A 25,590-nucleotide genomic window follows, 5' to 3' on the forward strand; every position below is an offset into this window, starting at 1 on the left:
TATTGACAATTTATAGTTATACCCAACTAAATACATTGCTGAAACAGATTGTGAGTTAACTCAAATTCGTTTATAAGATTCGGGTCATTTTGCTCTCTCTTTCTTTAGAGGGGGAGCTCTCTTCAGTGGGGGCCATTCGTAGATCGCGTCCCGCAATCTTCGTCACAGTACTCATCGTTTTCAGTAACGGTGCATCCATGAGATATAACGTTACCAGGCTTCTTCATTCTTTGTCTTTGTCACGATACTGTATGCGTGAATGAGTGAGTTACCGTTAACCGAAAATTCTAGAGTCTTGTCTGTGAAGAACGAAATTTGAACAATGTTGTTCTTAAATATAACAAGGTACGTTTATAAAAAATAGGGGTATTAATCACAGAATTGTGATAGTTTTATTGGAATATAACTGTGGTTCTACAAAATTCGTTGATAGTGAAAAAAAGACTATTTCCTTTTTAGATGAAGTGATTTTAATGCGTGAAAGAGAGTGACAAAAAAATGAGATGTGAGAAATTTAATATTTTAGCACAATTGATAAATAATCTTTTAAATTATCATAAAGTAATAATGACAAGTAAATAAGATTTAATATTCTCTAAGCGATCTGAAGAAAATCTTTTTGCGCGTTGTTTAATTTATAATTTCGTCTACGCACATATGCATTATTTAATATATTTGAATAGCCTCAATTTCTCTTAATATGTGATAATTTAAATTTAAATTAAATTTTTAGAAATAAAATGTTTTCAAGTATAATTTCATCTACCGCAGTTCGAGGTAAACAGCAGTTCAAGTCTGAATGTTTACGCTTTCTCGTTGCAACTTTTTAGGTCACACGTACATTCTTCTGCATAATTGTATTAATTTTTTTCAATAGACATTGTCCACAGATAAATATTTATAAGATATTTATATATCAATAATATACTTATTTTATAATAACAAATTTTTTCTCAATTTTTTATTCCTTGTAGCTGAATAGATTTTCGCTAAGAAAGAAGAAGAGAAATGTGCTTAAATTGTTATGAATTGTTATTACCTGGGTAGCAATCATGTGTAGGTATAACTGTTTCTCTGGAACGGAAACATGAAAAGTGAAAATTTTTATGTACGTATCACACACACATATAAATGATTTTCACTTTTCACGTTTCCGTCCTAAGGAAAAAATTACATGATCGCTACCCTCGCCAGTGAAAGTAAGTTTTTTAAGTCTTAAGTTTGTGTGGGCAATAAAAGTTTAGGAATTTGAGAAAGATTGCGGCATTATTATAATACGCAGTTATGACGATGGTGATGATAACAGATCATGCATGCAAAAACGTGTAAAAAATGTAAAATAAAACAAACAAATTTCCAATGAAATGTACAACAATATAATTATTCACAATAATAATTAAATATTTTCTTGCGCATCGTTATTACTTATGTTTTTTTCACTGATATTTCGCTGTACGATTTTATTTTAGTAATAGAAGTATCCAATCAAACACCAAGTTACATGTAATGTACACGTTAATTGTAATTTTCTACTCAACAATATAACTGTAACATAATATGTGTGTTATGTTACAGTTATATTGTTGATTGGGAAATTACAATTAATGTGTACGTTACATGTAACTTGATGTTTGCTGGAATCGTATACTTTGGAGGATTAAAGAAAGGTGGAATGGGGTTACAGAGTGAAATTGCTACTACGAAATTGCGAGACACGACATTGCTTATTGCAATCCTACTGTGAATCGTTCCTTCAAAGGATCGTCCTTCGGAGTTTCTGCAGCGGCACGATTACATCCGAATGTCCTCATTCCTCGCCATCTTCGAGAATCACGTCCTTGTCTGTTAAACCATACAACGAAGTACCAGGCCCACGACCAATCCCAATCTTAGGTAATGCCTGGCGACTACTACCACTGATCGGCCAGTATCAAATCTCGGACGTCGGAAAGATCTCGCAGATGTTCTACGACGAGTACGGTAAAATAGTGCGGCTAAGTGGTCTGATAGGCCGCCCTGATCTACTTTTTGTCTACGACGCTGACGAGATCGAAAAGGTGTACCGGCAAGAGGGTCCTACACCCTTCAGACCGTCCATGCCTTGTTTGGTGCACTATAAGAGCGTTGTACGCAAGGATTTTTTTGGCGAACTACCTGGCGTTGTAGGAGTGTAGGTGAACGATAATTGTCGATGAATAATTTTGCCTTAATTATTAAAATATGGAATAAGTATAAAACAAATAAAAAACTTGTTTAAAATATAATTTTTTAGTAAAAGTCATAAAAATAAAATTTTTAGAAATTGTAGCAGTAAAAGTAATTATAATTTCAATTATTAATAATTTTTATTAAAAAATTAAATAATCAACAACTATGCTCGTATTATTAACAACAGAATATAATAAAGGAAGATCAAACGAGCAATAATTATATGATAAACTTAAAATAATTATATGATAAACTATAATATATTTTGTTCTTTATTTTACCGTCATATATCAAAAGTAATATTCGTTACGCTAACATCGAAGATATATATGTTGTATTCCTTCATGCTTTGAGTTACGCACTATTATTTTAACTTGATTAATTTCATAATGGGCTTACATTAAATCCCGTGTTTCGAAAACGTTTGTAACTCGAATCAAGTCTAGAACAAATATTGATGTATCTACATCATTTGATTATTTTAGTGTTTCAAATTTATTTCTGAAGTAATGCCTACATGTTGTAAAATATCCTGTATATAATTTACTCTTAAATTATACATTCATTCAAAAGCGAGTTTACAAAAAATTAATAATGAAAAGTATCGAGAATTTGTTAAATTAAAAAAAGCGTGTGGAGTATGTATGTAGAGTTCGGAATTTTCGAATTTTATGATCTCTGTACTCTTTGATGTTTTATGATATCAATAGTATCTTAATAAAAAGATCCGCACGAAAAATGATCTTTATTTATTTCGTTTATCAGACATGGTGAACCTTGGAAAGAATTTCGTATACGTGTCCAAAAACCTGTTCTCCAGCCGAAGGCCATACGAAAATACATCACACCAATCGAAGTAGTTACGGAAGATTTTATAAAGAGGTAAAAAAAAGTATTAGTAAGGAATAAATATTTAATATATGTATATATTGATTATTATTGGAATATATCTCTTATTATAGAATCGAAAAGATTAAAGGAGACGACAACGAGTTACCCGGTGATTTCGATAACGAGATACATAAATGGGCTTTGGAATGTTAGTTCTATCTCACGTAAATTATATTATACACTTATCTTATGTAAAGTATTAACACGTTGATTACGCATTACATAAAGCTGTTTCTCTCTTTACATTAACAATGGCTACTTCTTAAATTGTATTTAAGATATTTTATATAACTCATATTTTTAATATTGAATATTCTTAATTATGTAATAGGTATTATTATTCTTTTTATTTTTATTTTCTGGATACAACTGTTTTATATAAAAAGTACTTGAACTTTTATAAAAGTAGAAGCTAAATCATAATATTAATTAACAGTTTATAAAACACTGCATTAAATCTAATAAATCCAAGTGTAATCTTCTTACGAACTCTCTTACTTTCCAAACATAAAAAATATGGATCGGTGGATCAGGCAATTGAGAGTCAAACGTGGTTCTTAATAGGTAATTATATCTTTATTCATAAAAATCTTGAACGTTTCAACTCTCTTTGGAGTCATCTTCAGCATACATAATCGCTAAACATTCTTGAAAGTTTGAGACAACGTCACCATCAAATTAGCCGATCTGATGTACAATCTACTAAAACATTAAATACGTTAAGCTAAAATTAAGTAATAATCAAAGATGATGACTCACCTCAAATATCAAAGAAAAGTGAATCATATTCACAAAGTATTGATTAATATCACAAAGGGCATAGCAGAATAAGCATGTCAAATCTGCCCCCGCACCAATCGAGCTCAAATTGGTATCATTAGTTGGTACTTCTGAGATGTAAGACTTCCCCAAATTTTAGCCTTGAAATTGCATTTTTTTGGGAGTTATGGAGGGGGAAAGCGAAATCAAAAAAGTGTTTTTTTTTTTTCGAAAACGACTGTACTAATTTTAATGAAAAAAATATATGTTATAAACATTGTTCAGATAAGTTAAAGAAAAATTTTTGAAATTTTTACGATGTAAACAAAACATTAAAAGAATTTTTTATTCCTTTAGGAATTTTTTGTTGTTGATATTTTTGAGATACTACTTTTATACTTCATGAAAATAATCTGTAGACTCTCAACTTTAACATATATTTTTTTAAATCGATCGGAATGGTGGTACATGGTTAAAAAAATCAATCATTTACTCAACGCCATGCCGCGCCGACTGGGCGGTCGTGCTCCCGGCGCACCGCGGCGCATGGCGGCTGTTGTCATGGAACTATATACTAACCTTATTGCAGTGTCGCAATGTTTAATTGTCATGTAAATTGATATAGATAAAGATTTTAATTTATTCAATGAACATTATAATATATAATAATACCATCTGATCAAATTTGACCCGGACTAGTCCATTTAAACCGCGCGAGTAAATTGAATCGGTAAAAATTTTTTTTTTTTAGATTGGTACAACCTTCTCTGACATTCGTGTGAAGTTTGAGCGGGATATCAATTAGTGTGTGTTTGGCAGCCATTTGTTTACGACGCGAAAAGTTTGTTTGGCGATTTTTACTATGGTCCATCACCTCTGTTAACGACGATAACATGGAAAAAGTGAAGGAAATTGTGCTTGAAAATCGTCGTGTTGGCATTAGAGAGATAGCAGAAGCTCTTAACATCTCTTATGGATCGACTCAACACATTTTGGTTTTCAAGCAAACTCGTTGTTCAATTTTTTTTTCCATAGTAAAAATCGTCAGAAAAAATTTTCGCGTCGTAAACAAATGGCTGCCAAACACACACTAATTGACGTATCCCGCTCCAACTTCACACGAATGTCAGAAAAGGTTGTACCAATCTAAAAAAAAAAAAATTTTTACCGATACAATTTACGCGCGGTTTAAATGGACCAGTCCGGGTCAAATTTGATCAAATGGTATATAATATTACATATTTCCGTCTGCAATTAGCCTATAAAACTTATAGTTCCCGGAGTTTACTACGAGGAGGTTGCAGTACGTTTTTAAACTCCATATTTTCGGGGTGCTTTTTTAACGTGAGTCCCCTCGCCTCTCACATCAACAGAAGAGAATTAATTAATTCTTAATCATCATCACTATCACTTTCAATGACAGGAATGGAATTATCTTTCTTAAATATATCGCTGAGTATTTCTGCCGGTTTAAAAATTTTCGATAAATATCTTGCGTAAAATAAATAATTATTGCATAAGATAAATATATTATTGCGGCAATATGGGAGTAACAAATTGTTCGTCTGCCATTAGCACTGCAAAAAGGAAAACGAAAACAATTATCAACAAAAGAGTCCAATAAATCTCGATTTGTTACTAAAATTCGCTGGGCAGTTGAATCCGTTCGTGGAGTGCTTAAACAAAAGTATCGTCTTCTGGACCATAAAATTGACAAGTTGATACCAAAAGTTGAAATTTATTTTAGGATTGCATCATTTCTGAACAACATATTTGGGAAAAGACTACAATCTGATGTAGAAATTGCGGATGAAATTGTACAGAGAATGCATAACTAAAAAGATACGGAAAATAATTTGGCTATTGAGGCTGAAGAAAAAGGATGGTTTCGTCGACAACTCCTTTTCAAAAATATCACATGTAATAATCTTTTGGATTTTTCGGAAATGACAGAAAAAGGTATGAAGATTTTTTTTTACCGATTCGTATCAATTCACTCAAGCAGTGTCGTATTTGGCAGAGATGGTAGATAAAAATGGTAAATTAAATATAGAATATGTTAAGGATGAGAAAAATGTCCTTAAATTAAAAGTTCCATCCCGATATATTTCTCGTACAACATATAGATGTTTCCTGAGATACAAATCAAATAGTATCGATGTTTCCGGTGTGACTCATTATGCATGTGAGTGTGCTAATGGCAGACGAACAATTGGTTGTTGCTCCCATATTCCCTCAATAATATATTATTTATCTTACGCAAGGTATTTATCGAAATTTTTTAAACTGGCAGAAATACTCAGCGATATATTTAAGAAAGATAATTCCATTCCTGTCATTGAAAGTGATAGTGATGATGATTAAGAATTAATTAATTCTCTTCTGTTGATGTGAGAGGCAAGGGGACTCACGTTAAAAAAATACCCCGAAAATATGGAGTTTAAAAACATACTGCAACCTCCTCGTAGTAAACTCCGGGAACTCCCTTGTAGAAAAGTACTACTGAGCACTAGGAGTATTTTGAGGCACTACTGTACTACAGCACTACTCAGCACTACCGCAGTAGTGCTGTAGTAGTACAGTAGTGCTGAGTAGTGCTGTACTACTACAGCACTATTGTACTACTACAGCACTACTGCGCTGGTTTAGTAGTATAGTAGTGCTGAGAAGTGCTGTAGTACAGTAGTGCCTCAAAATACTCCTAGTGCTCAGTAGTACTTTTCTACAAGGGCTATAAGTTTTATAAACTAACTGCAGACGGCAATATGTAATATTATATATTATTATATATTATAATGTTCATTGAATAAATTAAAATCTTTATCTATATCAATTTACATGACAATTAAACATTGCGACACTGCAATAAGGTTAGTATATAGTTCCATGACAACAGCCGCCATGCGCCGCGGTGCGCCGGGAGCACGACCGCCCAGTCGGCGCGGCATGGCGTTGAGTAAATGATTGATTTTTTTAACCATGTTCCACCATTCCGATCGATTTAAAAAAATATATGTTAAAGTTGAGAGTCTACAGATTATTTTCATGAAGTATAAAAGTAGTATCTCAAAAATATCAACAACAAAAAATTCCTAAAGGAATAAAAAATTTTTTTAATGTTTTGTTTACATTGTAAAAATTTCAAAAATTTTTTTTTAACTTATCTGAACAATGTTTATAACATATATTTTTTTCATTAAAATTAGTACAGTCGTTTTCGAAAAAAAAAAAAAAACTTTTTTGATTTCGCTTTGCCCCTCCATAACTCCCAAAAAAATGCAATTTCAAGGCTAAAATTTGGGGAAGTTTTACATCTCAGAAGTACCAACTAATGATACCAATTTGAGCTCGATTGGTGCGGGGGCAGATTTGACATGCTTATTCCGCTATGCCCTTTATAATTTTGGAATCATTGTTAAATAACATGTACAAAGTCTCCACATACGAGTCTTAAACATAACTGACTTAGAAAGTTAAACTGTATCGGTCATCAACAACAACAAACATAAATATGTCAAAATAACAAATGTGTCCGACGTTTAAAATTTATCATAATAACAAACATTATTAAATATTATTTAAGAGTTGAATGTAATTTTGATGCAAGCCTTCAGTATCTGATCGTAAATTAAGCGCATTCTCTGGTAGAGTGATATGAAGTGCTTCAGAAATCAGTCGTTTACCTAAGTAACGTTCTTCGTCTAATATTAAGATGTTCTCCCAATCGAATTCATGATTAAATTCAATTCGGTGGTCTGTGATAACAGAATGAATATTCGTGTTGCGGTTAATATGGTTCCTATGTTCCGAAATCCTCGTTTTAATTTTCTACTTGTCTGTCCCACGTATGAGGCGGAACAAGACTTATATTTTATTTTATAAACAATATTTTTCTTTTTTTCACGAGGAAGAACATCTTTCTGTACTTTTATTACGTTACTTAATTTATTTACACCAAAAAACGCTAGTTTAGTATTACAAATATTTTTTATTCTTCTAAATTCATCAGATATTGTTGAAATGTAAGGGAGAACAAACTATGAGTTATGGGATAGATTAATATTATCCAAGGAGTCTCCTTGTTTATTGCTTTTGTGAATTAAAGTTTTTAATCTAGCGTTAATAGTTTTAAAAATCAAATCTGTAGGATAGTTATTTTTTATAAGCGTATTAATAATATGATCAAAATTTTTTTGATGATATTTCGGATCAGATAATAAAAAAGCTCTATCGGTCAAGCTAATAATGATGCCTCTTTTTTGTGATAGTGGATGAGCGAAAAAATAATTAAGACATCTCCCAGAAAACGTAGGTTTATGGTACCAATCAAACTCAATGTTCCCGTTATTATTAATAATTGTAATATCTAAAAAATTGATTCTATCATTACCTATTTTTAAAGTGAATTTCAGTCTATCATGTAAAGAATTAAAAATTTCAAACGTATGATTTATTTGACTTGGTGGAATTGCCATAACAATATCATCAACGTATTTGAAGTAAAACAAGAGTTTGAAGCCTAATTTTCCTAATGCTTCCGCTTCAATATCCCTCATCATTAAGGTCTGATCCACCGATCCATATTTTTTGTGATTAAATCTAATATAGTCTCACCACTTAAATTGCAAATTTACAAACCTTAACAGTCTTGTTAACATTGAGAATGATCCGATCGGTGTCGAAACGTTTATTTCGACTTGTTACCCGTTAATTTGTTTTAATATTTATTTATTATTGTCGAGCCTTCTCCTACTATTATTATTTTTTATATACATGGGCAAATGATACGTTATATTCAAAATAATTTTTGTTTCACATTTTCTTTTATTCGATTTCATTTTGGTTTAGAAGCTTGCACATATTTAAAGAAGTTTTATCATTTAGTTAAATTAAGCGTTAATATTAGAGTCCGGATTAGGATTATAAAACACTGCATTAAATCTAATATATAATAGTCCTACCACACTTGCATAGCTTTATAAATCTTAACAGTTTTGTTAACATTGAGAATGACCCGATCGGTGTCGAAACGTTTTTTATTTCGGATCGTTATTTGTTAATTTGCTTTATTTTTTGATTACCAGTATTCTAATTACTTATGGAATTACTTCAGAAAACAAAATTGGAAAAGAATTATACCTTAAAATTAATGCAAATCGAACATTAAAACTTGTTCCTCTTTTTATTACATTATTTATCTATCATCATCACTCCTTTTATCTCCTTTATGTGGAGCATAGGACGTCTACGAGTCTCCTCCATCTTACTCTATTTTGGGCAATTGTTTTTATTTCTGCCCAGCATTTTCCAATAGATTTAATTTTATTATCTATTGTTCTCCTCCAAGACATGGCAGGTCTCCCTCTTTTGCGCTTTCCTTGCGGATTGTATTCCATAGCCATGCGAGCTATGTTATGCGGATGTTTTCTTAGAGTATGGCCGATCCATTTCCATTTTCTGCGGCGGATTTCAGTGCCTATTTTTTCCTGCTTGGAGGCGCGCAGTAGTTCTTCATTAGTTGGCAAGTTTGGCCAGAACAGTCTCAGAATTCGTCGCAGACATTTGTTCACGAAGACGTGAAGTTTATTTATCAGTCCATCTGTGTTTTTCCAGGTCTCGCAACCGTATAGCAGCACAGATTTGATGCAAGCATTGAATAAACGAAGCTTATGTATGTTAGACATCTTTGAGCTTCTCCATATTTTATTAAGTCTGAAGAAGGCTTGTCGGGCCTTGTTTATTCTTTTGCTAACATCGATGTTGGTTTCTCCGTCTTTGGCAATTACGCAACCAAGGTATACAAAGTCGTTGACTTCTTCGATTGTGCGTCCTTCAATGGAAATAGGTGTGCTTATGTTTGTTCCAATACGCATTATTTTTGTTTTATTGGTATTGATCTTTAGTCCACTTCTGCAGCGTATCTTTGAAGTGCTGAAATTCTCCCTTGTGCATCTTTATGTGTATGAGATAGTAACACGATGTCGTCCGCATAGTCGAGATCGCCAAGTCGGCGAGTCAGCAGCCACTGTATTCCGCCTGTTGTTTCTTGATTGCATTTTTCCATCACCGTATCCAGTACCATTAAGAATAGCATCGGTGATAGAATGCAGCCTTGGCGTACACCTCTTCTGATTTGGAAGGAGGGGCTCAGTTTTCCTTTGAAGAGAACACCGCATTCCGCGTTATCATATAATTCTTTTATTAATCTTGTTATTTGGGCTGGTATTCCAAATTTTTCTAGTGTTTTCCATATAGCCGGCCAAGTCACGGTGTCAAATGCTCTTTCAAAGTCCACGAAAGTCAGATACAGTGGTGAGTTGAATTCTGCTGCTTGCTCCACTATAATTCGAAGGCTGCTTATATGATCTATGCAGCTGTGTCCCGGGCGGAATCCTGCTTGTTCTTTTCTCAATTTTTCGTTGACGTACGCTGTCATTCTCTCGCGAATGATTGACGCTAGAATCTTCGTAATTGTGTTCAGTAGGGTTATTCCTCGCCAGTTCTTACATTCACGGAGATCACCTTTCTTTGGAATTGTGATGATTATTCCTTGTTTCCATTTCGCCGGGATGCTGCCTGTGTCCCATACTTCTGTTATAATGGGGGCAAGTGTTTCCGCCGCAAATGATGGATCAGTTTTAAGTAATTCCGGTGCGATGCCGTCACTACCTGCGGCTTTGTTGTAGTTAAGTTTCTTTATTGCTAATCTGATTTCAGCAACTGATGGTGACTTTGTACTGATACGAGATGATGTTGTATAGTCTATGTCGCAGTTATCTATTGTTGGGTCGTCGTGTTTAAAGAATTCTACCCATCGATTAAGTTGTTGTTGTTCCGTAGTGAGAATATGGCCATCGCTGTTCTTAATTTGTGGAATGCTTGTAAAATGGCCGGTGATCCTCCTGATACATTGGTATGTTTTGCGCACGTCCTTTTGTTCCGCCGCCACTTCAGCGTCATTGATGATGTTTTCTTCGAATTTACGACGATCTCTTCTTGCTATTTTCTTGATTTGTTTTTCTATGTTGTTATATCTTGCAAGGGTTACATCACTTCGGACCTGGTTTAGTTGTTGATTTAATGTTCTTCTTTGTTCGATTAATTTTCAGGTTTCATTCGTGATCCACATTTTACGGGTACTGTTTTTGATCCCGATGACTTCATTTGCGGATTCTACGTATGCTTTTTGCACTAATTCCCATTTTTCCTTCGCACTTATTGTAGGACTGATATTATTAACTTTGGCTGTTACAGTTTCACAGAAGTTCCGACGTTCACCTTTATTCTTGAATTTTTCGATATTAAATTTCTTTTGTTTTGTTCTTGTTGTTATTATATTCATTGTTCTTATGCGTATTTTTGCCACGACTAGCTTATGGTCGCTATACATGTCCGCACTACGCATTGTTCGAACATCTAGAAGAGACTTCAGGTGTTTCTTGTCAATTAGCACGTGGTCGATCTGGTTACGTGTTACTCCGTCTGGTGCTTGCCAGGTATATTTATGAATGTCCTTGTGCAGGAATCGCGTGCTACCGATGAAAAGTCGGTTGGCCATGCAGAGATCAATTAATCTCTCGCCGTTGTTATTGCGTGCTTCTCCAAGTCCATGGCGACCCATTATTTCATCGAGGTTGTTATTATTATTGCCAATTTTCCCGTTAAAGTCACCCATGACAAGTTTGATGTCTCTTTTGTGCGCTGAGGCGATTGTGGACTGCAGTTGGTTGTAGAAATGATCTTTTTCACTGTCGTCTGCTATTTCCGTTGGTGCATAGCATTGAATGATTGTTATATTGCGATTTTTGGCTCGGAAACGAGCGGTTATTAATCGGTCGGAGACTGGATTCCACTCTATTAATGATTTTTTAATTTTAGTGGATATAACTATTCCAACTCCATTAATGTGGGTGGTTGAATTGCCCGAGTATATCATGTAGTGATTGTCTGACGTTGTAATGTCCCCGCTGTTCTTCCACCGCACTTCGCTGAGACCTAGGATCCTAATTTTACAGCGTGTCATTTCTTTGCTTAGTTGTGCCAAACGGGATGCCTGTGCCAATGTCCGGATGTTCCATGTGCCAATTCGTATACCTTTTTGATAGCTAAGGTTCATTTCCGTTGTATCCGTCCGATATCCGAGGCTCGTATTCGTTTCTCGAATCAGCTTGTTTCGGGTTTGCGGGTGATTGGCCCACAGAATCCTATCCAGCCGTCAGAGTTATACTGACTGTCGGTCGGCCGGAGCAACCGGTGATGGCCGTTTTTTTGTTATTATTTTTATTTAGGAATTCTAGCTGGATTTGAACTCGGGATCTTTGGCATGGGAGGCAAATACTTTTGCCAGTGCGCTACGGCCACCACATTATTTATCTATAGAATTTTCTAAATTACAAAATATAATATAATTAATGTCATAAAAATAGTGCTACAGCCACACGCTAGATTTAGTTAGCGACGTTTTTATTATAAAGTGTTTTTGTATATAAATTATAAATTAGACGTTTCGGCCCTAAATAAAGCCATCTTCAGTACAAAAAGGGAACAAGTTTTTTCCGCAATTATGAGATAAAAGTTTATATAATGATTCGATGTTGATATGTAAAAATATAAATTATTATGTCTTCAGGTTATAAAATTATAATCGATAATTCGTTGTCAAGATATAATAAACAATTACAAATTCATATATTCTACAAAAACGTAAATCGAAGAAGCCATTCTAACACATTCTACTGTAGAGAGATTATTATTCCAATATGTTTAATTGTTGGTGTAAAAATCTTTATCTTGGTAGTTACTCGTGTGATTTCTTGTGCGAATACAGGTTCAAAACTATTTAAAGACTTTTAATTATTAATAATCTTAAGATACTCTATTAAGTATATTTGCCTCTTACCTATATTCACAAAAGACAGGGTCTTCAAAACTTTCAAACGATGAAAGGTATAATACAACAAGTGAAACTCTCGCGTTTATTTTACTATGTGTTCTAGTTTAAGACACAGTATAAGTAAGTACAGTAGTTTCACTCTCCAAAATTTATGGGTAAAAGTATGTCTTAACGCATGCGCGAATCTCATAATTTTCATCATGGCGTCGATGTGGATACTGTGTCAATGGCTACGTTTACACCGTGCATTTAGGCCGCGGCCTAAACAATAGATGTCCTTGTTTATCCTGTAAGATAAAAACAAAGACACCTATCGTATAGGTTGCGGACTTTTTATATATAGACATTTTTTGTAACAATTAATGCTCAATTTCTTCACCTCTAGATAACCTTTATCTAGAAGATATCTCCCAGAATACAATGGAATATCTTCTGGATAAAGTTATTCGTAACTTATCTAGAAGTGAAGAAATTGGGCATAACACGTTAAATAGGGCGAATAAGAGTCAAATTACAATTTAAAATCTAAATCTGATAATTTATTCTAATATTATATATTGCGAAGAATATCACGTAATGTTTGGCGTTTCGTCCCGGCTTCCACTACTGGACTCATCAGTAAGGTATTGTAGTGGGAGCCTACCTTATACGCCTTGGTAAGTTATTAAATCGAGATTCTATATAAAGAGATATACGCGTGTCTTAGCACTTGCGAGAATTTGTGAATATCGATAGACCTCTGATGGCGAGTAGTGATATTCTTCGCAATATTTCTCCAAAGTAGGAAATAACGTTCTATTAATATATATATAATCTGATTTTATAAATGTCCCCTCTCCCTAATTTTTGCGTGCCGAAAGGATTTCGGTCTTGCAACGCAACTATTATATTTAATATATATAAGATCATATTTCGATTTTCATTACCTATAAAATATCTAAAGTGCTAAAAATCTATACTGCACGTAATTGTATACTATAAATTTTTAGTATCAGCAGTAGTATATTTGGTATATTTATTACCATATATTTAGTATTGATATTCAAACAAAGCGCCTCGCATAATTTTCAACATGGCTGACTGTAGGACACATAGATCAAAGGTACCGACACGGAGTGAAACTACTGTACTTACTTATATTGTGTTTAAGAGGTGATGGAATATAAATGTTCTATAATTTTAAATTAAACTTAATATACCTCCCAGGTCAAAAACTAATTCAGCTATACTAGTTGTTAGAAATATATATAAATTTATTATTAATAATTACATCGGTATATACGGAAAAGTTTCGACTTCACAGAGTCCTCAACAATCGCAACCGAATTCTTAAAAATTAATTAATTTTTTTTCTTTTTATATTATTTTTTTAATTTTTTTGGTATATTGCGAAGAATATCACAAGTCGGCGTTTCGTCCCAGCCTCCACTACTAGACTCATCAGTAAGGTAACGTAGTGGAAGCCTACCTTAGACGCCGGTGTAAATTATTAAATCAAGACTCTACATAAAGCAATATATGCATATTTCAACAATTTCGAGAATTTCGCGAATATCAACAAACATCTGTTAGCGAGTCGACGTAGTAATACTCTTCGCAATATTTATGTAATATATATAATCACTCTCCCCCCAGTTTACCCACTTTAAGTCCCCCACCAAATTGCGCGCGCCGAACTACAATCGGTCTTAAAACACAACTCAAATAATTCGAAAATAACGTCCCCTTAATTATTTTTCCCACGCGTTGTTAGACCAGTGTACAACACATTAAATTAAATTGATATCCGCTCAAATAAATTTCAAATTAAACTTAATATACCTCCCAGGTCAAAAACTAATTGAGCTATACTAGTTGTAGAAATATATATAAATTTATTATTAATAAAATTACATCGGTATATACGGAAAAGTTTCGACTTCACGGAGACTTCTATAATTTTATTAAGTGGGAGAGTGACAGTTGAGAGAAGGAGAATTCATCAACATAGGTAAATAAACGTTAGGTATATTGTCAGTGTCACTTTGTTTATTCCCTTTCTCTGTTTCTTTATATAAATCATTTCTGAAATAGCTCTTTTATAATTGGAGGATTCCGAATCCAATATCCTTTCATTATTCCAATCCATATTATGATTAAATTGCAATTGATGATTAGACACCACTGATTGATTGTTTAGTTTTTTTATATCATTTTTGTGTTCATTTATCCTAGTTTTTAATTTTCTTTTTGTTTGCCCTACGTAAGAGACCTCACATTCCATACATTTGATTTCGTATATTAAATTACTATTATCAAATTTATTTAATCTATCTTTACCTGTTTTTATAAATTTATTGAAACTGTTCATAGGTTTATACGCTATGCTTGAGTTGTCATTATTAATAATTATTTTAAACTTTTTGGAAGTATTTTTTACGAATGGGATTAAGAAAAATCTTCTTATTATATCATTAATATTATTCCTATCTTTATCGTTATATTTTGTTTTTTTTTATTTTAATCATAATATGGATTGGAAATTATAAAAAAACAGAGAAAGGAAATAAATAAACAAAGTGACACTGACAATGTACCTAACATTTATTTACCTATATATTGATGAATTCTCCTTCTCTCAACTGTCGCTCTCCCACTTAATAAAAGTATAGAACAGACATTTATATTCCATCACCTCTTAAACTAGAACACATAGTCAAATAAACGCGAGAGTTTCACTTGTTGTATTATATCTTTTATCGTTTGAAAATTTTGAAGACCCTATCTTTTGTGAATATAGGTAAGAGGCAAATATACTCAACAGTGTATCTTAAGATTATTAATAATTAAAAGTCTTTAAATAGTTTTGGACCTGTATTCGCACAAGAAATTACACGAGTAACTACCAAGATAAAGATTTTTACACCAACAATTAAACATATTGGAATAATAATCTTTATACAGTAGAATGTGTTAGAATGGCTTCTTCGATTTATGTTTTTGTAGAATATGAATTTGTAACTGTTTATTATATCTTGACAACGAATTATCGATTATAACTTTATAACCTGAAAATATAATAATTTATATTTTTACATATCAACGCCGAATCATTATAGGGTGAGTGTACCAATGAATGGACGGTTAAGCAAATTTTTCACTTTGATCGATCGTAAGTTTTCAATCCTTTTATAGATTCTAAGAATGGAAGCACCATTAGAATCGCAAGACTTTACACTTTTTATTCGTATGGTTAAAAACTTGATTTTATTTAATTATTAAACTTAAATTCATACTTTTGTAAAATAATACACTAAACCCCAATGAATAGACGATATTGCCAATGAATGGACGGGTAGAAAACCCAATGAATAGACGATGTTACCAATGAATGGACGGCTAGAAATCCCAATGAATAGACGGTTTTTTACTCTCAAATTCTTAGACATTGTACAAGTGAAAGGATAAACAAATAATATGTTTGACAGATTTATATTCGTTTTTAATAATATAATAAATTTTTTATTATTTCCATATGTAAGTATATGTTATAACAAAATACAAAACGTAATTATAAATCAAAGATTAGGTATAAACTTTTAAATTGTAAACTTTACTTAGCCAAAAGTTTTGCCAAATACCAACCAATTCACAATTGGGTTTCCCAACCAAGTAGGAATATACAATTTAAAAACAGTTCATAAAGTCGTCCATTCATTGGGAATTTATAGTAAATGTAAGAAACCAATGAATAGACGATCGTCTATTCATTGGGGTTTCCTATAAACTGATACACCAATGCTTGAACGCGCGATAAAACGTTTTATAAATATCCAATTTTACTTTAATTACATAAAAAATTAATCTACGGACCTTATTTTATGTAATGGATTTGTTCTCTTTGTCAAAATCTATTAAATCAGCTCATAAATGATTATTTAATGAAGTGAGGTTTTCTACGTACCTTAATGTCCGACGACGTTTTCCAGACTATTTGAGAACAGCTTGAAAACTACACTTTGTTTCTATAAAATAATAAACACTGGAAGGTCAATAGTAGTGTAAACATTGTTCTGAATGTTCAAAGAAAATAAAAACACATATTTCATAGACTTTATGCACCGTATATTTATAATAAATAGAAATATGTGCCAATCGTCTATTCATTGGTGATCGTCCATTCATTGGTACATTCACCCTATAAATTTTTATCTTATAATTGCGGAAAAAATTTGTTCTTTTTTTGTACTGAAGATGACTTCATTTAGGGCCGAAACGTCTAATTTATAATTTATATACACAAATATTTTATGATAAAAACGTCGCTAACTAAATCTAGCGTGTGGCTGTAGCTCTATTTTTATGACATTAATTTTTATATCTAAGCCACTTGTACTATACATATATTCAATTTATAATATAATTTTTATTAGTTCTTATTTATTTCATATATCACGTAGGTACATACATACACTACTCACAAAAATTAGAGGAATACTTAATTTTTTGTAAAAATTAGACAAAATTTAAGCAGCTGTAACTTCGTTAAAAATGAACGGAATTTTAATTTAAAAAAAAGTTTAAAATCTCTATTTTCGAAAGGTTACTATTTTTTTTATTAGTTTCTGCAAATTTAGTAATTTCTACACATAGAAAAGTATAAACTGAACGGAATGAGTCATCTCACTTTGTGGGCTTGTCACGTACAAAGAAAAAATCTGCCAAAAGGCCCCCGCACGTTTCTTATGGAAAATGGCTCTCTGTGGATTTGGCTGAAACTATGATAATTTGTAGATTATGTGATCCCGATGAAAAGTGCCATTGCCGATTGATTCATTGAGCCGTTTGACATGTAGAGGTTGTTGAAGATAGGGAATAGGCGACTGCCTCTCTCATTCGACTATAAGATAGAAATGCTTGACTGTGGTTGGTTAGTTCTTGAACTCTGACCCAACTCTAACCCTCGGTGGAAATTTATAGCGTTTTCGAATGCAATAGGTTTTAACCTGATTCGGATCTTTGACGTCACATGCTCTATTTCGATTTCTGATTTGAGGTCATGATATTTTTAGGTCAAACATGAGTTAACCGACCCGGGTCGGGTTCAAACCCACTCCGTTCGAAAACGCTATTAATCACTACTTACTGACTTTGTTAAAATTAACAAATAACAACACAGGTTCATGACCTCACTTTTAAAGTGAGTCTACGAGACTCAGTAAAGCAGACGGTCTCGATCTTGTGCAGTTTGTAGGTAAAGGTTTTGTTTGTAAAAACTCAGTTGAATCTCACTTCTTAGAATGCAAAAGAAACACGCACTTCAACTGAGTTATGACAAATAGTGAAAATTATCTGAAAATCGGTGTAAATGGAAAACAACTACTCTATGTACTATGAATTATGTTTTTGTCAATCGGGCAGGTATTGGACGTGTGGCACTTGATGTTAGACTTGGATGCTTGGGCGAAACATTATCGTCGAATTCTGAACCGCAAAAGATTATCGATGCTGCCAAATTCGCGCTGAGAAATGTTGCTTTACTCGAACTTAAAGCTCCGTATTGGAGATACATCCCAACGCCTCTCTGGAGTCGTTACGTACGCAATATGAATTATTTCATCGAGTAAGTTTAGAGAGAATAAATATATAGACATGGTAGAAAATTCTGTAAAAAAATATTGTACAGATAGAGAATAAAGTAAAAAAAAAATGATTGTGTGTACTTATAGTGGAAGAAACTTATATTGAAAATGTAAATTATGACTTTGAGGCAATTTTGAGAAACAAAGAAAATTAGAAAATAAAGAAATTCCTTAAGATTTAGACAAATTATGGTAGATATATAGAAAAGGGAGCCCCTCCCGATGACCTTGACATATGTTGTCAAGGTCATGACCCTGAGTAATCTCCCGCAGGTTTTAGGTAGCGGTCACTGTCCGTTAAAAAGTTATTAACAAAAAAAGTTTCAAAATTAACGTACCATTTCTCGGAAATTATACATATTAACGTATCATTTCTGCCATATATGTATTATAACAAGTAAGTTTTTACATCTTCTGTTTAGAAACGTTAAACTTTCCACGCGAAGTAACTCTCACCTCCCCCAACCCCCTGCGAAGGGGCACACGACTTCTACGATTGTACTGTTGCTATGATTGTACTGTCGGGGCAGACCTCTGTCGACGGTGTGGGTGCGGGGGAGTGGCCAATGGCCGAAGGCCACCCCCTTGCACCCGCCCGTGTGCGTGCGTGCGTGCGTGCGTGCATGTGAAATATCAAGTAATAGACTCATAATCGTTATATAACGAATGGAACACACACACACACACACACACACACACACACACACACACACACACACACACACACACACACACACACACACACACACACACACACACACACACACACACACACACACACACACACACACACACACACACACACACACACACGGGCGGGCGGGTGCAAGGAGGTGGCCTTCGGCCACCCCCCCGTACCCACATCGTCGACAGAGGTCTGCCCCGACAGTACAATCATAGCAACAATACAATCGTAGAAGTCGTGTACCCCTTCGCAGGGGGTTGGAGGAGGTGAGAGTTACTTCGCGTGGAAAGTTTAACGTTTCTAAACAGAAGGAGATGTAAAATAGTACTTGTTATAATACATATATGGCAGAAATGATACGTTAATTTTGAAACTTTTTTGTTAATAACTTTTTAACGGACAGTGACCGCCACCTAAAACCTGCGGGAGGTTACTCAGGGTCATGACCTTTACAACATATGTCAAGGTCAAGATCATCGGTGGGGGCTCCCCTTTTCTATATATTTACCGATTTATTTCTGAAACTCAACGAATAGTGATATATTAGTTGATAATGTCTGACAATGTATGTATGTTTCATTTTAGGATATGCATGAAGTACATTGATGCTGCGATAGTCAGACTTACAAATAAGAATGCCATAGATGAAAGCGATTTGTCGCTGATAGAACAAATTCTGGCCAAAGAGAGAGATCGTAAAATAGCTTATATTTTTGCTCTCGATCTGATATTGGTTGGCATTGACACGGCAAGTTACACGATATAGACTACGGTCTGTATTCAGAACGTGTTTTTATATTTATTGATAAAAGCGCGCTTTTGTCTCTGATATTCTATAGTATGCGTAACAAAAACTATAGCATGTTAGATCGCTAACATCGTTGTAAGCGCGTTCTGAATACGGGCCTACATCTACTATAAAATTACTTTTGTTTTATAAATTTACAATTACTATATTAATCTTTAAGTAGGCGTATTGGCAAAATCACATTGCAATTAAAGTTACTTTGGAACTTCTCTTCCTCAGGAGAAATAAAGATATTCAGTTAACTGAGTAATATCGATAGAATGGCTAAAAAAATATACGTTCCTATTAAAAAAGTTTTGTTATTGGTAGTAAAAAATTAAGGAGATTTAAGGTTAAGATTATCAAAGTATGTTCCCTTACTTACACTACAATTTTGCGTAGGTGTTTTCCCTTATCTCTAACCGCTTTTGAGAAAAAAAAAACGTGATAAACTTTTTATCAGATTCACTCTGCATATATTTTATTACATTTTTTGTATTATAGATATCGATGGCAGTGTGTTCGATATTATATCAATTAGCAACTAGACCAAAAGAGCAGGAGAAGATACATCAAGAGTTATTGCGAATACTGCCAGATCCATCCGTTCCTCTCACGACGATCCATTTGGATCAAGCAATCTATATGAAAGCTTTCATTCGTGAAGTATTTAGGTAATATTAATTATCATAACATTAATAAACTCTGCTAATAATTAACTTACTAAAGAATTAATTTAATTTTTTATATATACATGTTTGATAGCCTGCGATTATTTCCGAAAATTAATGAATTTTATATGCACTGTATTTCAGAGTATATTCTACTGTTATCGGAAACGGAAGAACATTGCAGAATGACACCATCATTTGCGGCTATAAAATTCCCAAAGGAGTAAGCACATACTTTATTTCCAGGGAATGGAAATAACTCGTTACTTATAACGAAGTTACAGTTACAAGTTACTTTTTTGGTAACTTTACTGGTAACTGCGTTACTTTCTTTTTTTGGTAACTGTAACGGTAACGAGTTACATTTTTTGGGTAACGGTAACGAAATTTACAGTTACTTTTGTCGTTACTTTGCACACGATTGAACACGGTTCGATTGGATACATGCTATTTATAGCGCTTATCAATAAGACTTGAAAGCCCTTAGACATTCGGCCGTTATGATTCAGTAATTATTTTACACTTCTATCTTCTATGTATAATACATAGGACATACAAATACTTCAGTTTGCTGCATATTTTACAGGTTTTAGAATTACAAAATTGTGTTTAAAAAAATTAAAAAATAAATTAAATAATAGTAAAATGAGAAGGGCTACGATCCCAAAAGCGAAACAGTTTAAAAGACGATGACAATAAGTGTCGAAACGTCGTTTGTTTTTATCTTGTTTTATCTATGTATTGTTCTAATATATATTTATACATTTAATTACATTGTCATCGTCGTTCTTATCGGAAATAAACTGTTTCATTTTTGGCTCGTAACCCTTCTCATTTTACTTTTATTTAATTTATTATTTGAGCCATTCTACATTGTTTTTTTTTTTTTAAATAAATCTATATATTTGTCAGTATTACATATAAAAAAAAATGCAAAAGTACATTTTTTAATTGATTTTAAAAAAGTAACGGAAAAGTAACGAAAAGTTATTTTCCAAGTAACGGTAACTGTAACGAGTTACTTTTAAAAAGCGATAACTGTAACTGTAACTAGTTACATTTTTTACTCGGTAACGAGTAACTGTAACTAGTTACATTTAAAAAGTAACTTTCCATTCCCTGTTTATTTCTATATCTCACTATCGCTGAAGATCGTTTATATGTACAATATGACTTATCATACTTGATGTACAACTATTTACAAACATTATCTACATCAAAATAAGGTGCTCTTAATACAATTTTGTTGCCTTATAAGTAAGATTTTATAATATCTGATAATAAACATAAAATTAGTTTACAGGCAATTGACAGCTAAGAATAGGCGCAGTTATTCATGCGTATAACAGATGTATTTTATCAAAAAAGATCTTACATTAAATTCGCAAGAAATTTCGCAAAAGTCAGACGTTTCGGTTTCGTTTTTTTTTCCGTTTAGTTAAGTGTGTTACAGTTGCAAACTTTGATTATACATAACGAAAAGAAAGGAAATTATTTATAATTGTGACATCTAAAAAATCATTACAGATCTAGTTAGGCAGGATCTTGAAAAGAACGCATTGAAGAGACTTGGAACTGTTACCCTTCTTCTTTAGATACGTAGATGACATCGCTACTGCAGTACCGCATCATTTAATTAACGAAGGATCCCGCTCAAATCTTATGGAAATTGGGTTTCGGTGGATTTGTCTGAAATTTTGATATGTTGTAGCTTTTGGCATCCTGAACAAATGTCTCCTTAGGCACAAGCCCCGGAAATCAATCCTTCGCCCGCTATGAGCCGGCGAAGTAAAGGCAAATAGGTAGGCCTATCTGTAATATCAGGCTATATATCACTCTCATACCCAACCCCCACTCCGCCTCACCCGTCATCACCCCCGCCTCACCCAACTCCACTTTCATTCCTAGACGCACGTTGTGTGTGTGTGCGTGTGTGTTTGTAAGCGTATGTTCCAATAGAGATCAGGATCCATAACGTCACTTAATGGGATTTATTGACTCAAAATCCTCTTTCCTGGAACGTAAAATTTTTCGTTCATACTCTATTCGCAGCATCTTTAACACTTCCTAATATAGCAGTGGATGGATACTTTAGGTTATTCTCATAACGAGCGTAACCTATTTACCTTTACTTCGCCGACTCATAGTGGGCGAAGGATTGATTCCTGGGACTTGTGCCTATGGAGACATTTGTTCAGGATGTCGAAAGCCACAACATATCAAAATTTCAGACAAATCCATCGAACCCAATTTCCATGAAGTTTGAGCGGGGTCTTTTCTTGAAATTTTTAATTCACTAAATCCTAGATTACAATTTACTTTAAAATATGAAGAAGATAGATTAAATTTTTTAGATGTCACAATCATATATGTCAATGGAATATTAGAATTTAACTTATTTCATATAACAAAATACGAGTAATAATAAGAAGGCTCAATATGTATAAAACAATTTAAAAAAATAAATAGGGAACAGAGCCAAATTAATTTAACGAATTATTTAATCCACATATTAATACAAAGACAGACGTTTCGACTCTGATCAGGTCATTTTCAATGATACAATTATTATACTTAAATTTATTTCATATAGACTAACTTTTTATGGGGGGTATCTCAGTTTCTTGTCTCTCCACTCTCTCTCATAAAAAAGAGGCATTCTGATGAGCATGATGAATAGAGCATTCCTATTATCACATCCTAAATATTATGAGGAAAATTTGAGGTTTATTATTGAAATTTTTTAGTAAATATAGATAATAATGAAAATAGGTCCGATGATCTTGACCTATGTTGTCAAGGTCATGACCCTGAGTAACCTCCAACAGATTTTAGCCGTCGCTCGTCTTTCATTAAAAAGTTATTTAAAAAAGAAAGTTTCAAAAATAACGTCTTATTTTTGCTATATATACAATATTAATTACTATTCCGCATATATGTTTTGATTTTCCACGCAAAGTGACTGTAATCCTTTCTCCCATCTGCAAAGGGGAGCACAACTTCCATAATTGTGGGTTTCGACTTTTCACGTGAAGTGAGAGCTGTAGAGGATATCTACTAAAATTGTGTCAGGATTATCCGAGGATGGAAAAATGAAAGAATTCAATTGTCTTTTTCCACAAAACGGTATATTATCTCTCCGTCTACAAAAGTACGAGTCAACGCTCTATTTCTGTTCTCGACCTCACTTAACCCAGTAACTCAAGGGGCCAATCATGACCTTGTCTCACAGGAGACAACGGAATGACCAACGCGGTCACAATTCAGCGGAGCGCATGCGCAGTATATGATTCTTTATTATCTAGGGTGTGTTCCGATATAGACTGCCAGTGCTGGCAGTACTGAAAAATCGTTCCATTATGGGTCTGCGCACAATGGAGGAACAGATATTAGATATTAAAATATTAACCTATCAGATACCAGTTACACCGGACTACACAATTCTGATAGGTTAATATTTTAATATCTAATATCTGTTTCTCCTGTTGTACCTCTCGGTGCAACAAGATAATAATTTGGGATTCGATCCGCTTAAAGGGTTGGAACCCACGAGGATAACGAGGAAATTGTAAAAGGTCGTCGAACAAACACTCACATCACCACACTTTCATTAGAAATAACCCCTTTTTATTTAACAATTTTAATATTTGATTACAAATGTTGCACCCTTTATTAATATGATTATTTATTATAATAGGTTACAATTAACTTGAGTGATCGTAACTTTTATTTAATCAATGAAGTTGATTAATTAAATGAATATACTTTAAGTTATCGCTCGTGACTTAATTATTAGACCGGTCGGCGACGAACGTTATCGCGGATGGTATTTGACTCGGTTCTCGTGACGCGCGTAACGTACCGTTACGGTTAGATTTTAAGACAAGACTCTGCGCTCGGCATTTAGGCGGTCGCTTATATTGAGTTTGATGATGTCGCTTTTGGTCTTCGATCGGACCATATATGGTAATATTCGTCGCGCTAGAGGCGCGATCGCGTGATTAAAGAATGTGCAATCTTGCACTTCCGCTGTTGGTTGCCATGCCGAGTGCATTTAGGTATTTCGCGCGCTACGATCTTAGATCGACGCTTTGTCGCGCGCGGTTTAAAGAATGTGCAGACTTGCATTTCCGGTGCCGATTACTATGCCGGTTGAATGAAATAATTGATAAAATAAGTGATAGCCATTCGGGCTATAACACCCTTCCCCCGTTGGAAAAGAAAAACGGAGGAACGGAGTTTTTCGTTAAACATATTATTATTAAAAACGTGTGCTTTTACTTCGTTTTAAAATTGACTTTGGAAGTTCGAAAGCAAAGCTTATGTCCTCGTCTGCACGTTCCTTTTTGTTGTATTTACTCCGTTTCTTTTTTCGTAGGATATAGATTATCGCTATTATAATGATTATTAATACTAGTAGTACAGCAATTCCGCTAGTTGCCATTGGAGAAATAAAGTGTTCCAATCGGAACTGGAGATTTTCGTTTTCGTCAATATTGTCGTTTATTTTGTCTAATTTTAATTTGAAATCTTTTAATTCTGATGAGTTGACATTGACGTCTTTTATTTTTATTTGTTCGTTTCTGTCAGTCTCCGTTTGTTGTTTGTTTTTTAAGAAGGATATATTGTATTCTGGCATGAATGATTCTATTACTGTCTCGTGTAATGTTTTTTGTGACTGTAGCGTTGTGTCTGACGTTATTAATTTACAATCTTCTAGTAAGGAAATTTTTTCTGTGTTTTCAATTGTTTTCTTTATTTGTCCGTGGTCTTTACATTTTATAAGAATTTGTTCTTTTTTTTTGTTGTCGCAAATAACCATGAATGAGGGTTATTTAGTGGTATCCATACGGTTTGATGTCTTATTTTCTACTTCGCAATTGGTATAATATTCTTTATTTCCTAAGTATATTTCTATTTTGCAAGTTGGATTTAAGTTCGCACGGCGTATTTCGAAATTTTTGCTACATATATATATAGTCGCTATAAATTGTTTTACAATTTTGGAGATTATTTTTATTAATTATTAAATATGATTTTCCTTCCGTATACACAGCAATTAACGGATTTTTTTT

General features: G+C 33.5%; 1 protein-coding gene across 1 annotated transcript in view; it reads left to right on the forward strand.

The window, feature by feature from the left end:
• Nucleotides 1-322: 322 nt before the first annotated feature.
• The window catches only part of Cyp301a1 (Probable cytochrome P450 301a1, mitochondrial), a 52,678-nt gene continuing 27,410 nt past the window's right edge, over nucleotides 323-25,590 (forward strand). The window contains exons 1-8 of the mRNA XM_018547697.1: nucleotides 323-345; nucleotides 1,685-2,170; nucleotides 2,974-3,090; nucleotides 3,171-3,247; nucleotides 18,152-18,353; nucleotides 19,643-19,805; nucleotides 20,349-20,518; nucleotides 20,660-20,738. Of these exons, the coding sequence (XP_018403199.1) occupies nucleotides 323-345; nucleotides 1,685-2,170; nucleotides 2,974-3,090; nucleotides 3,171-3,247; nucleotides 18,152-18,353; nucleotides 19,643-19,805; nucleotides 20,349-20,518; nucleotides 20,660-20,738 (1,317 nt within the window). The remainder of the gene's footprint in view (nucleotides 346-1,684; nucleotides 2,171-2,973; nucleotides 3,091-3,170; nucleotides 3,248-18,151; nucleotides 18,354-19,642; nucleotides 19,806-20,348; nucleotides 20,519-20,659; nucleotides 20,739-25,590) is intronic.

The sequence above is a fragment of the Cyphomyrmex costatus genome, unplaced genomic scaffold (genome assembly GCF_001594065.2).
Source record: "Cyphomyrmex costatus isolate MS0001 unplaced genomic scaffold, Ccosl1.0 scaffold672, whole genome shotgun sequence".
Lineage (NCBI taxonomy): Eukaryota > Metazoa > Arthropoda > Insecta > Hymenoptera > Formicidae > Cyphomyrmex > Cyphomyrmex costatus.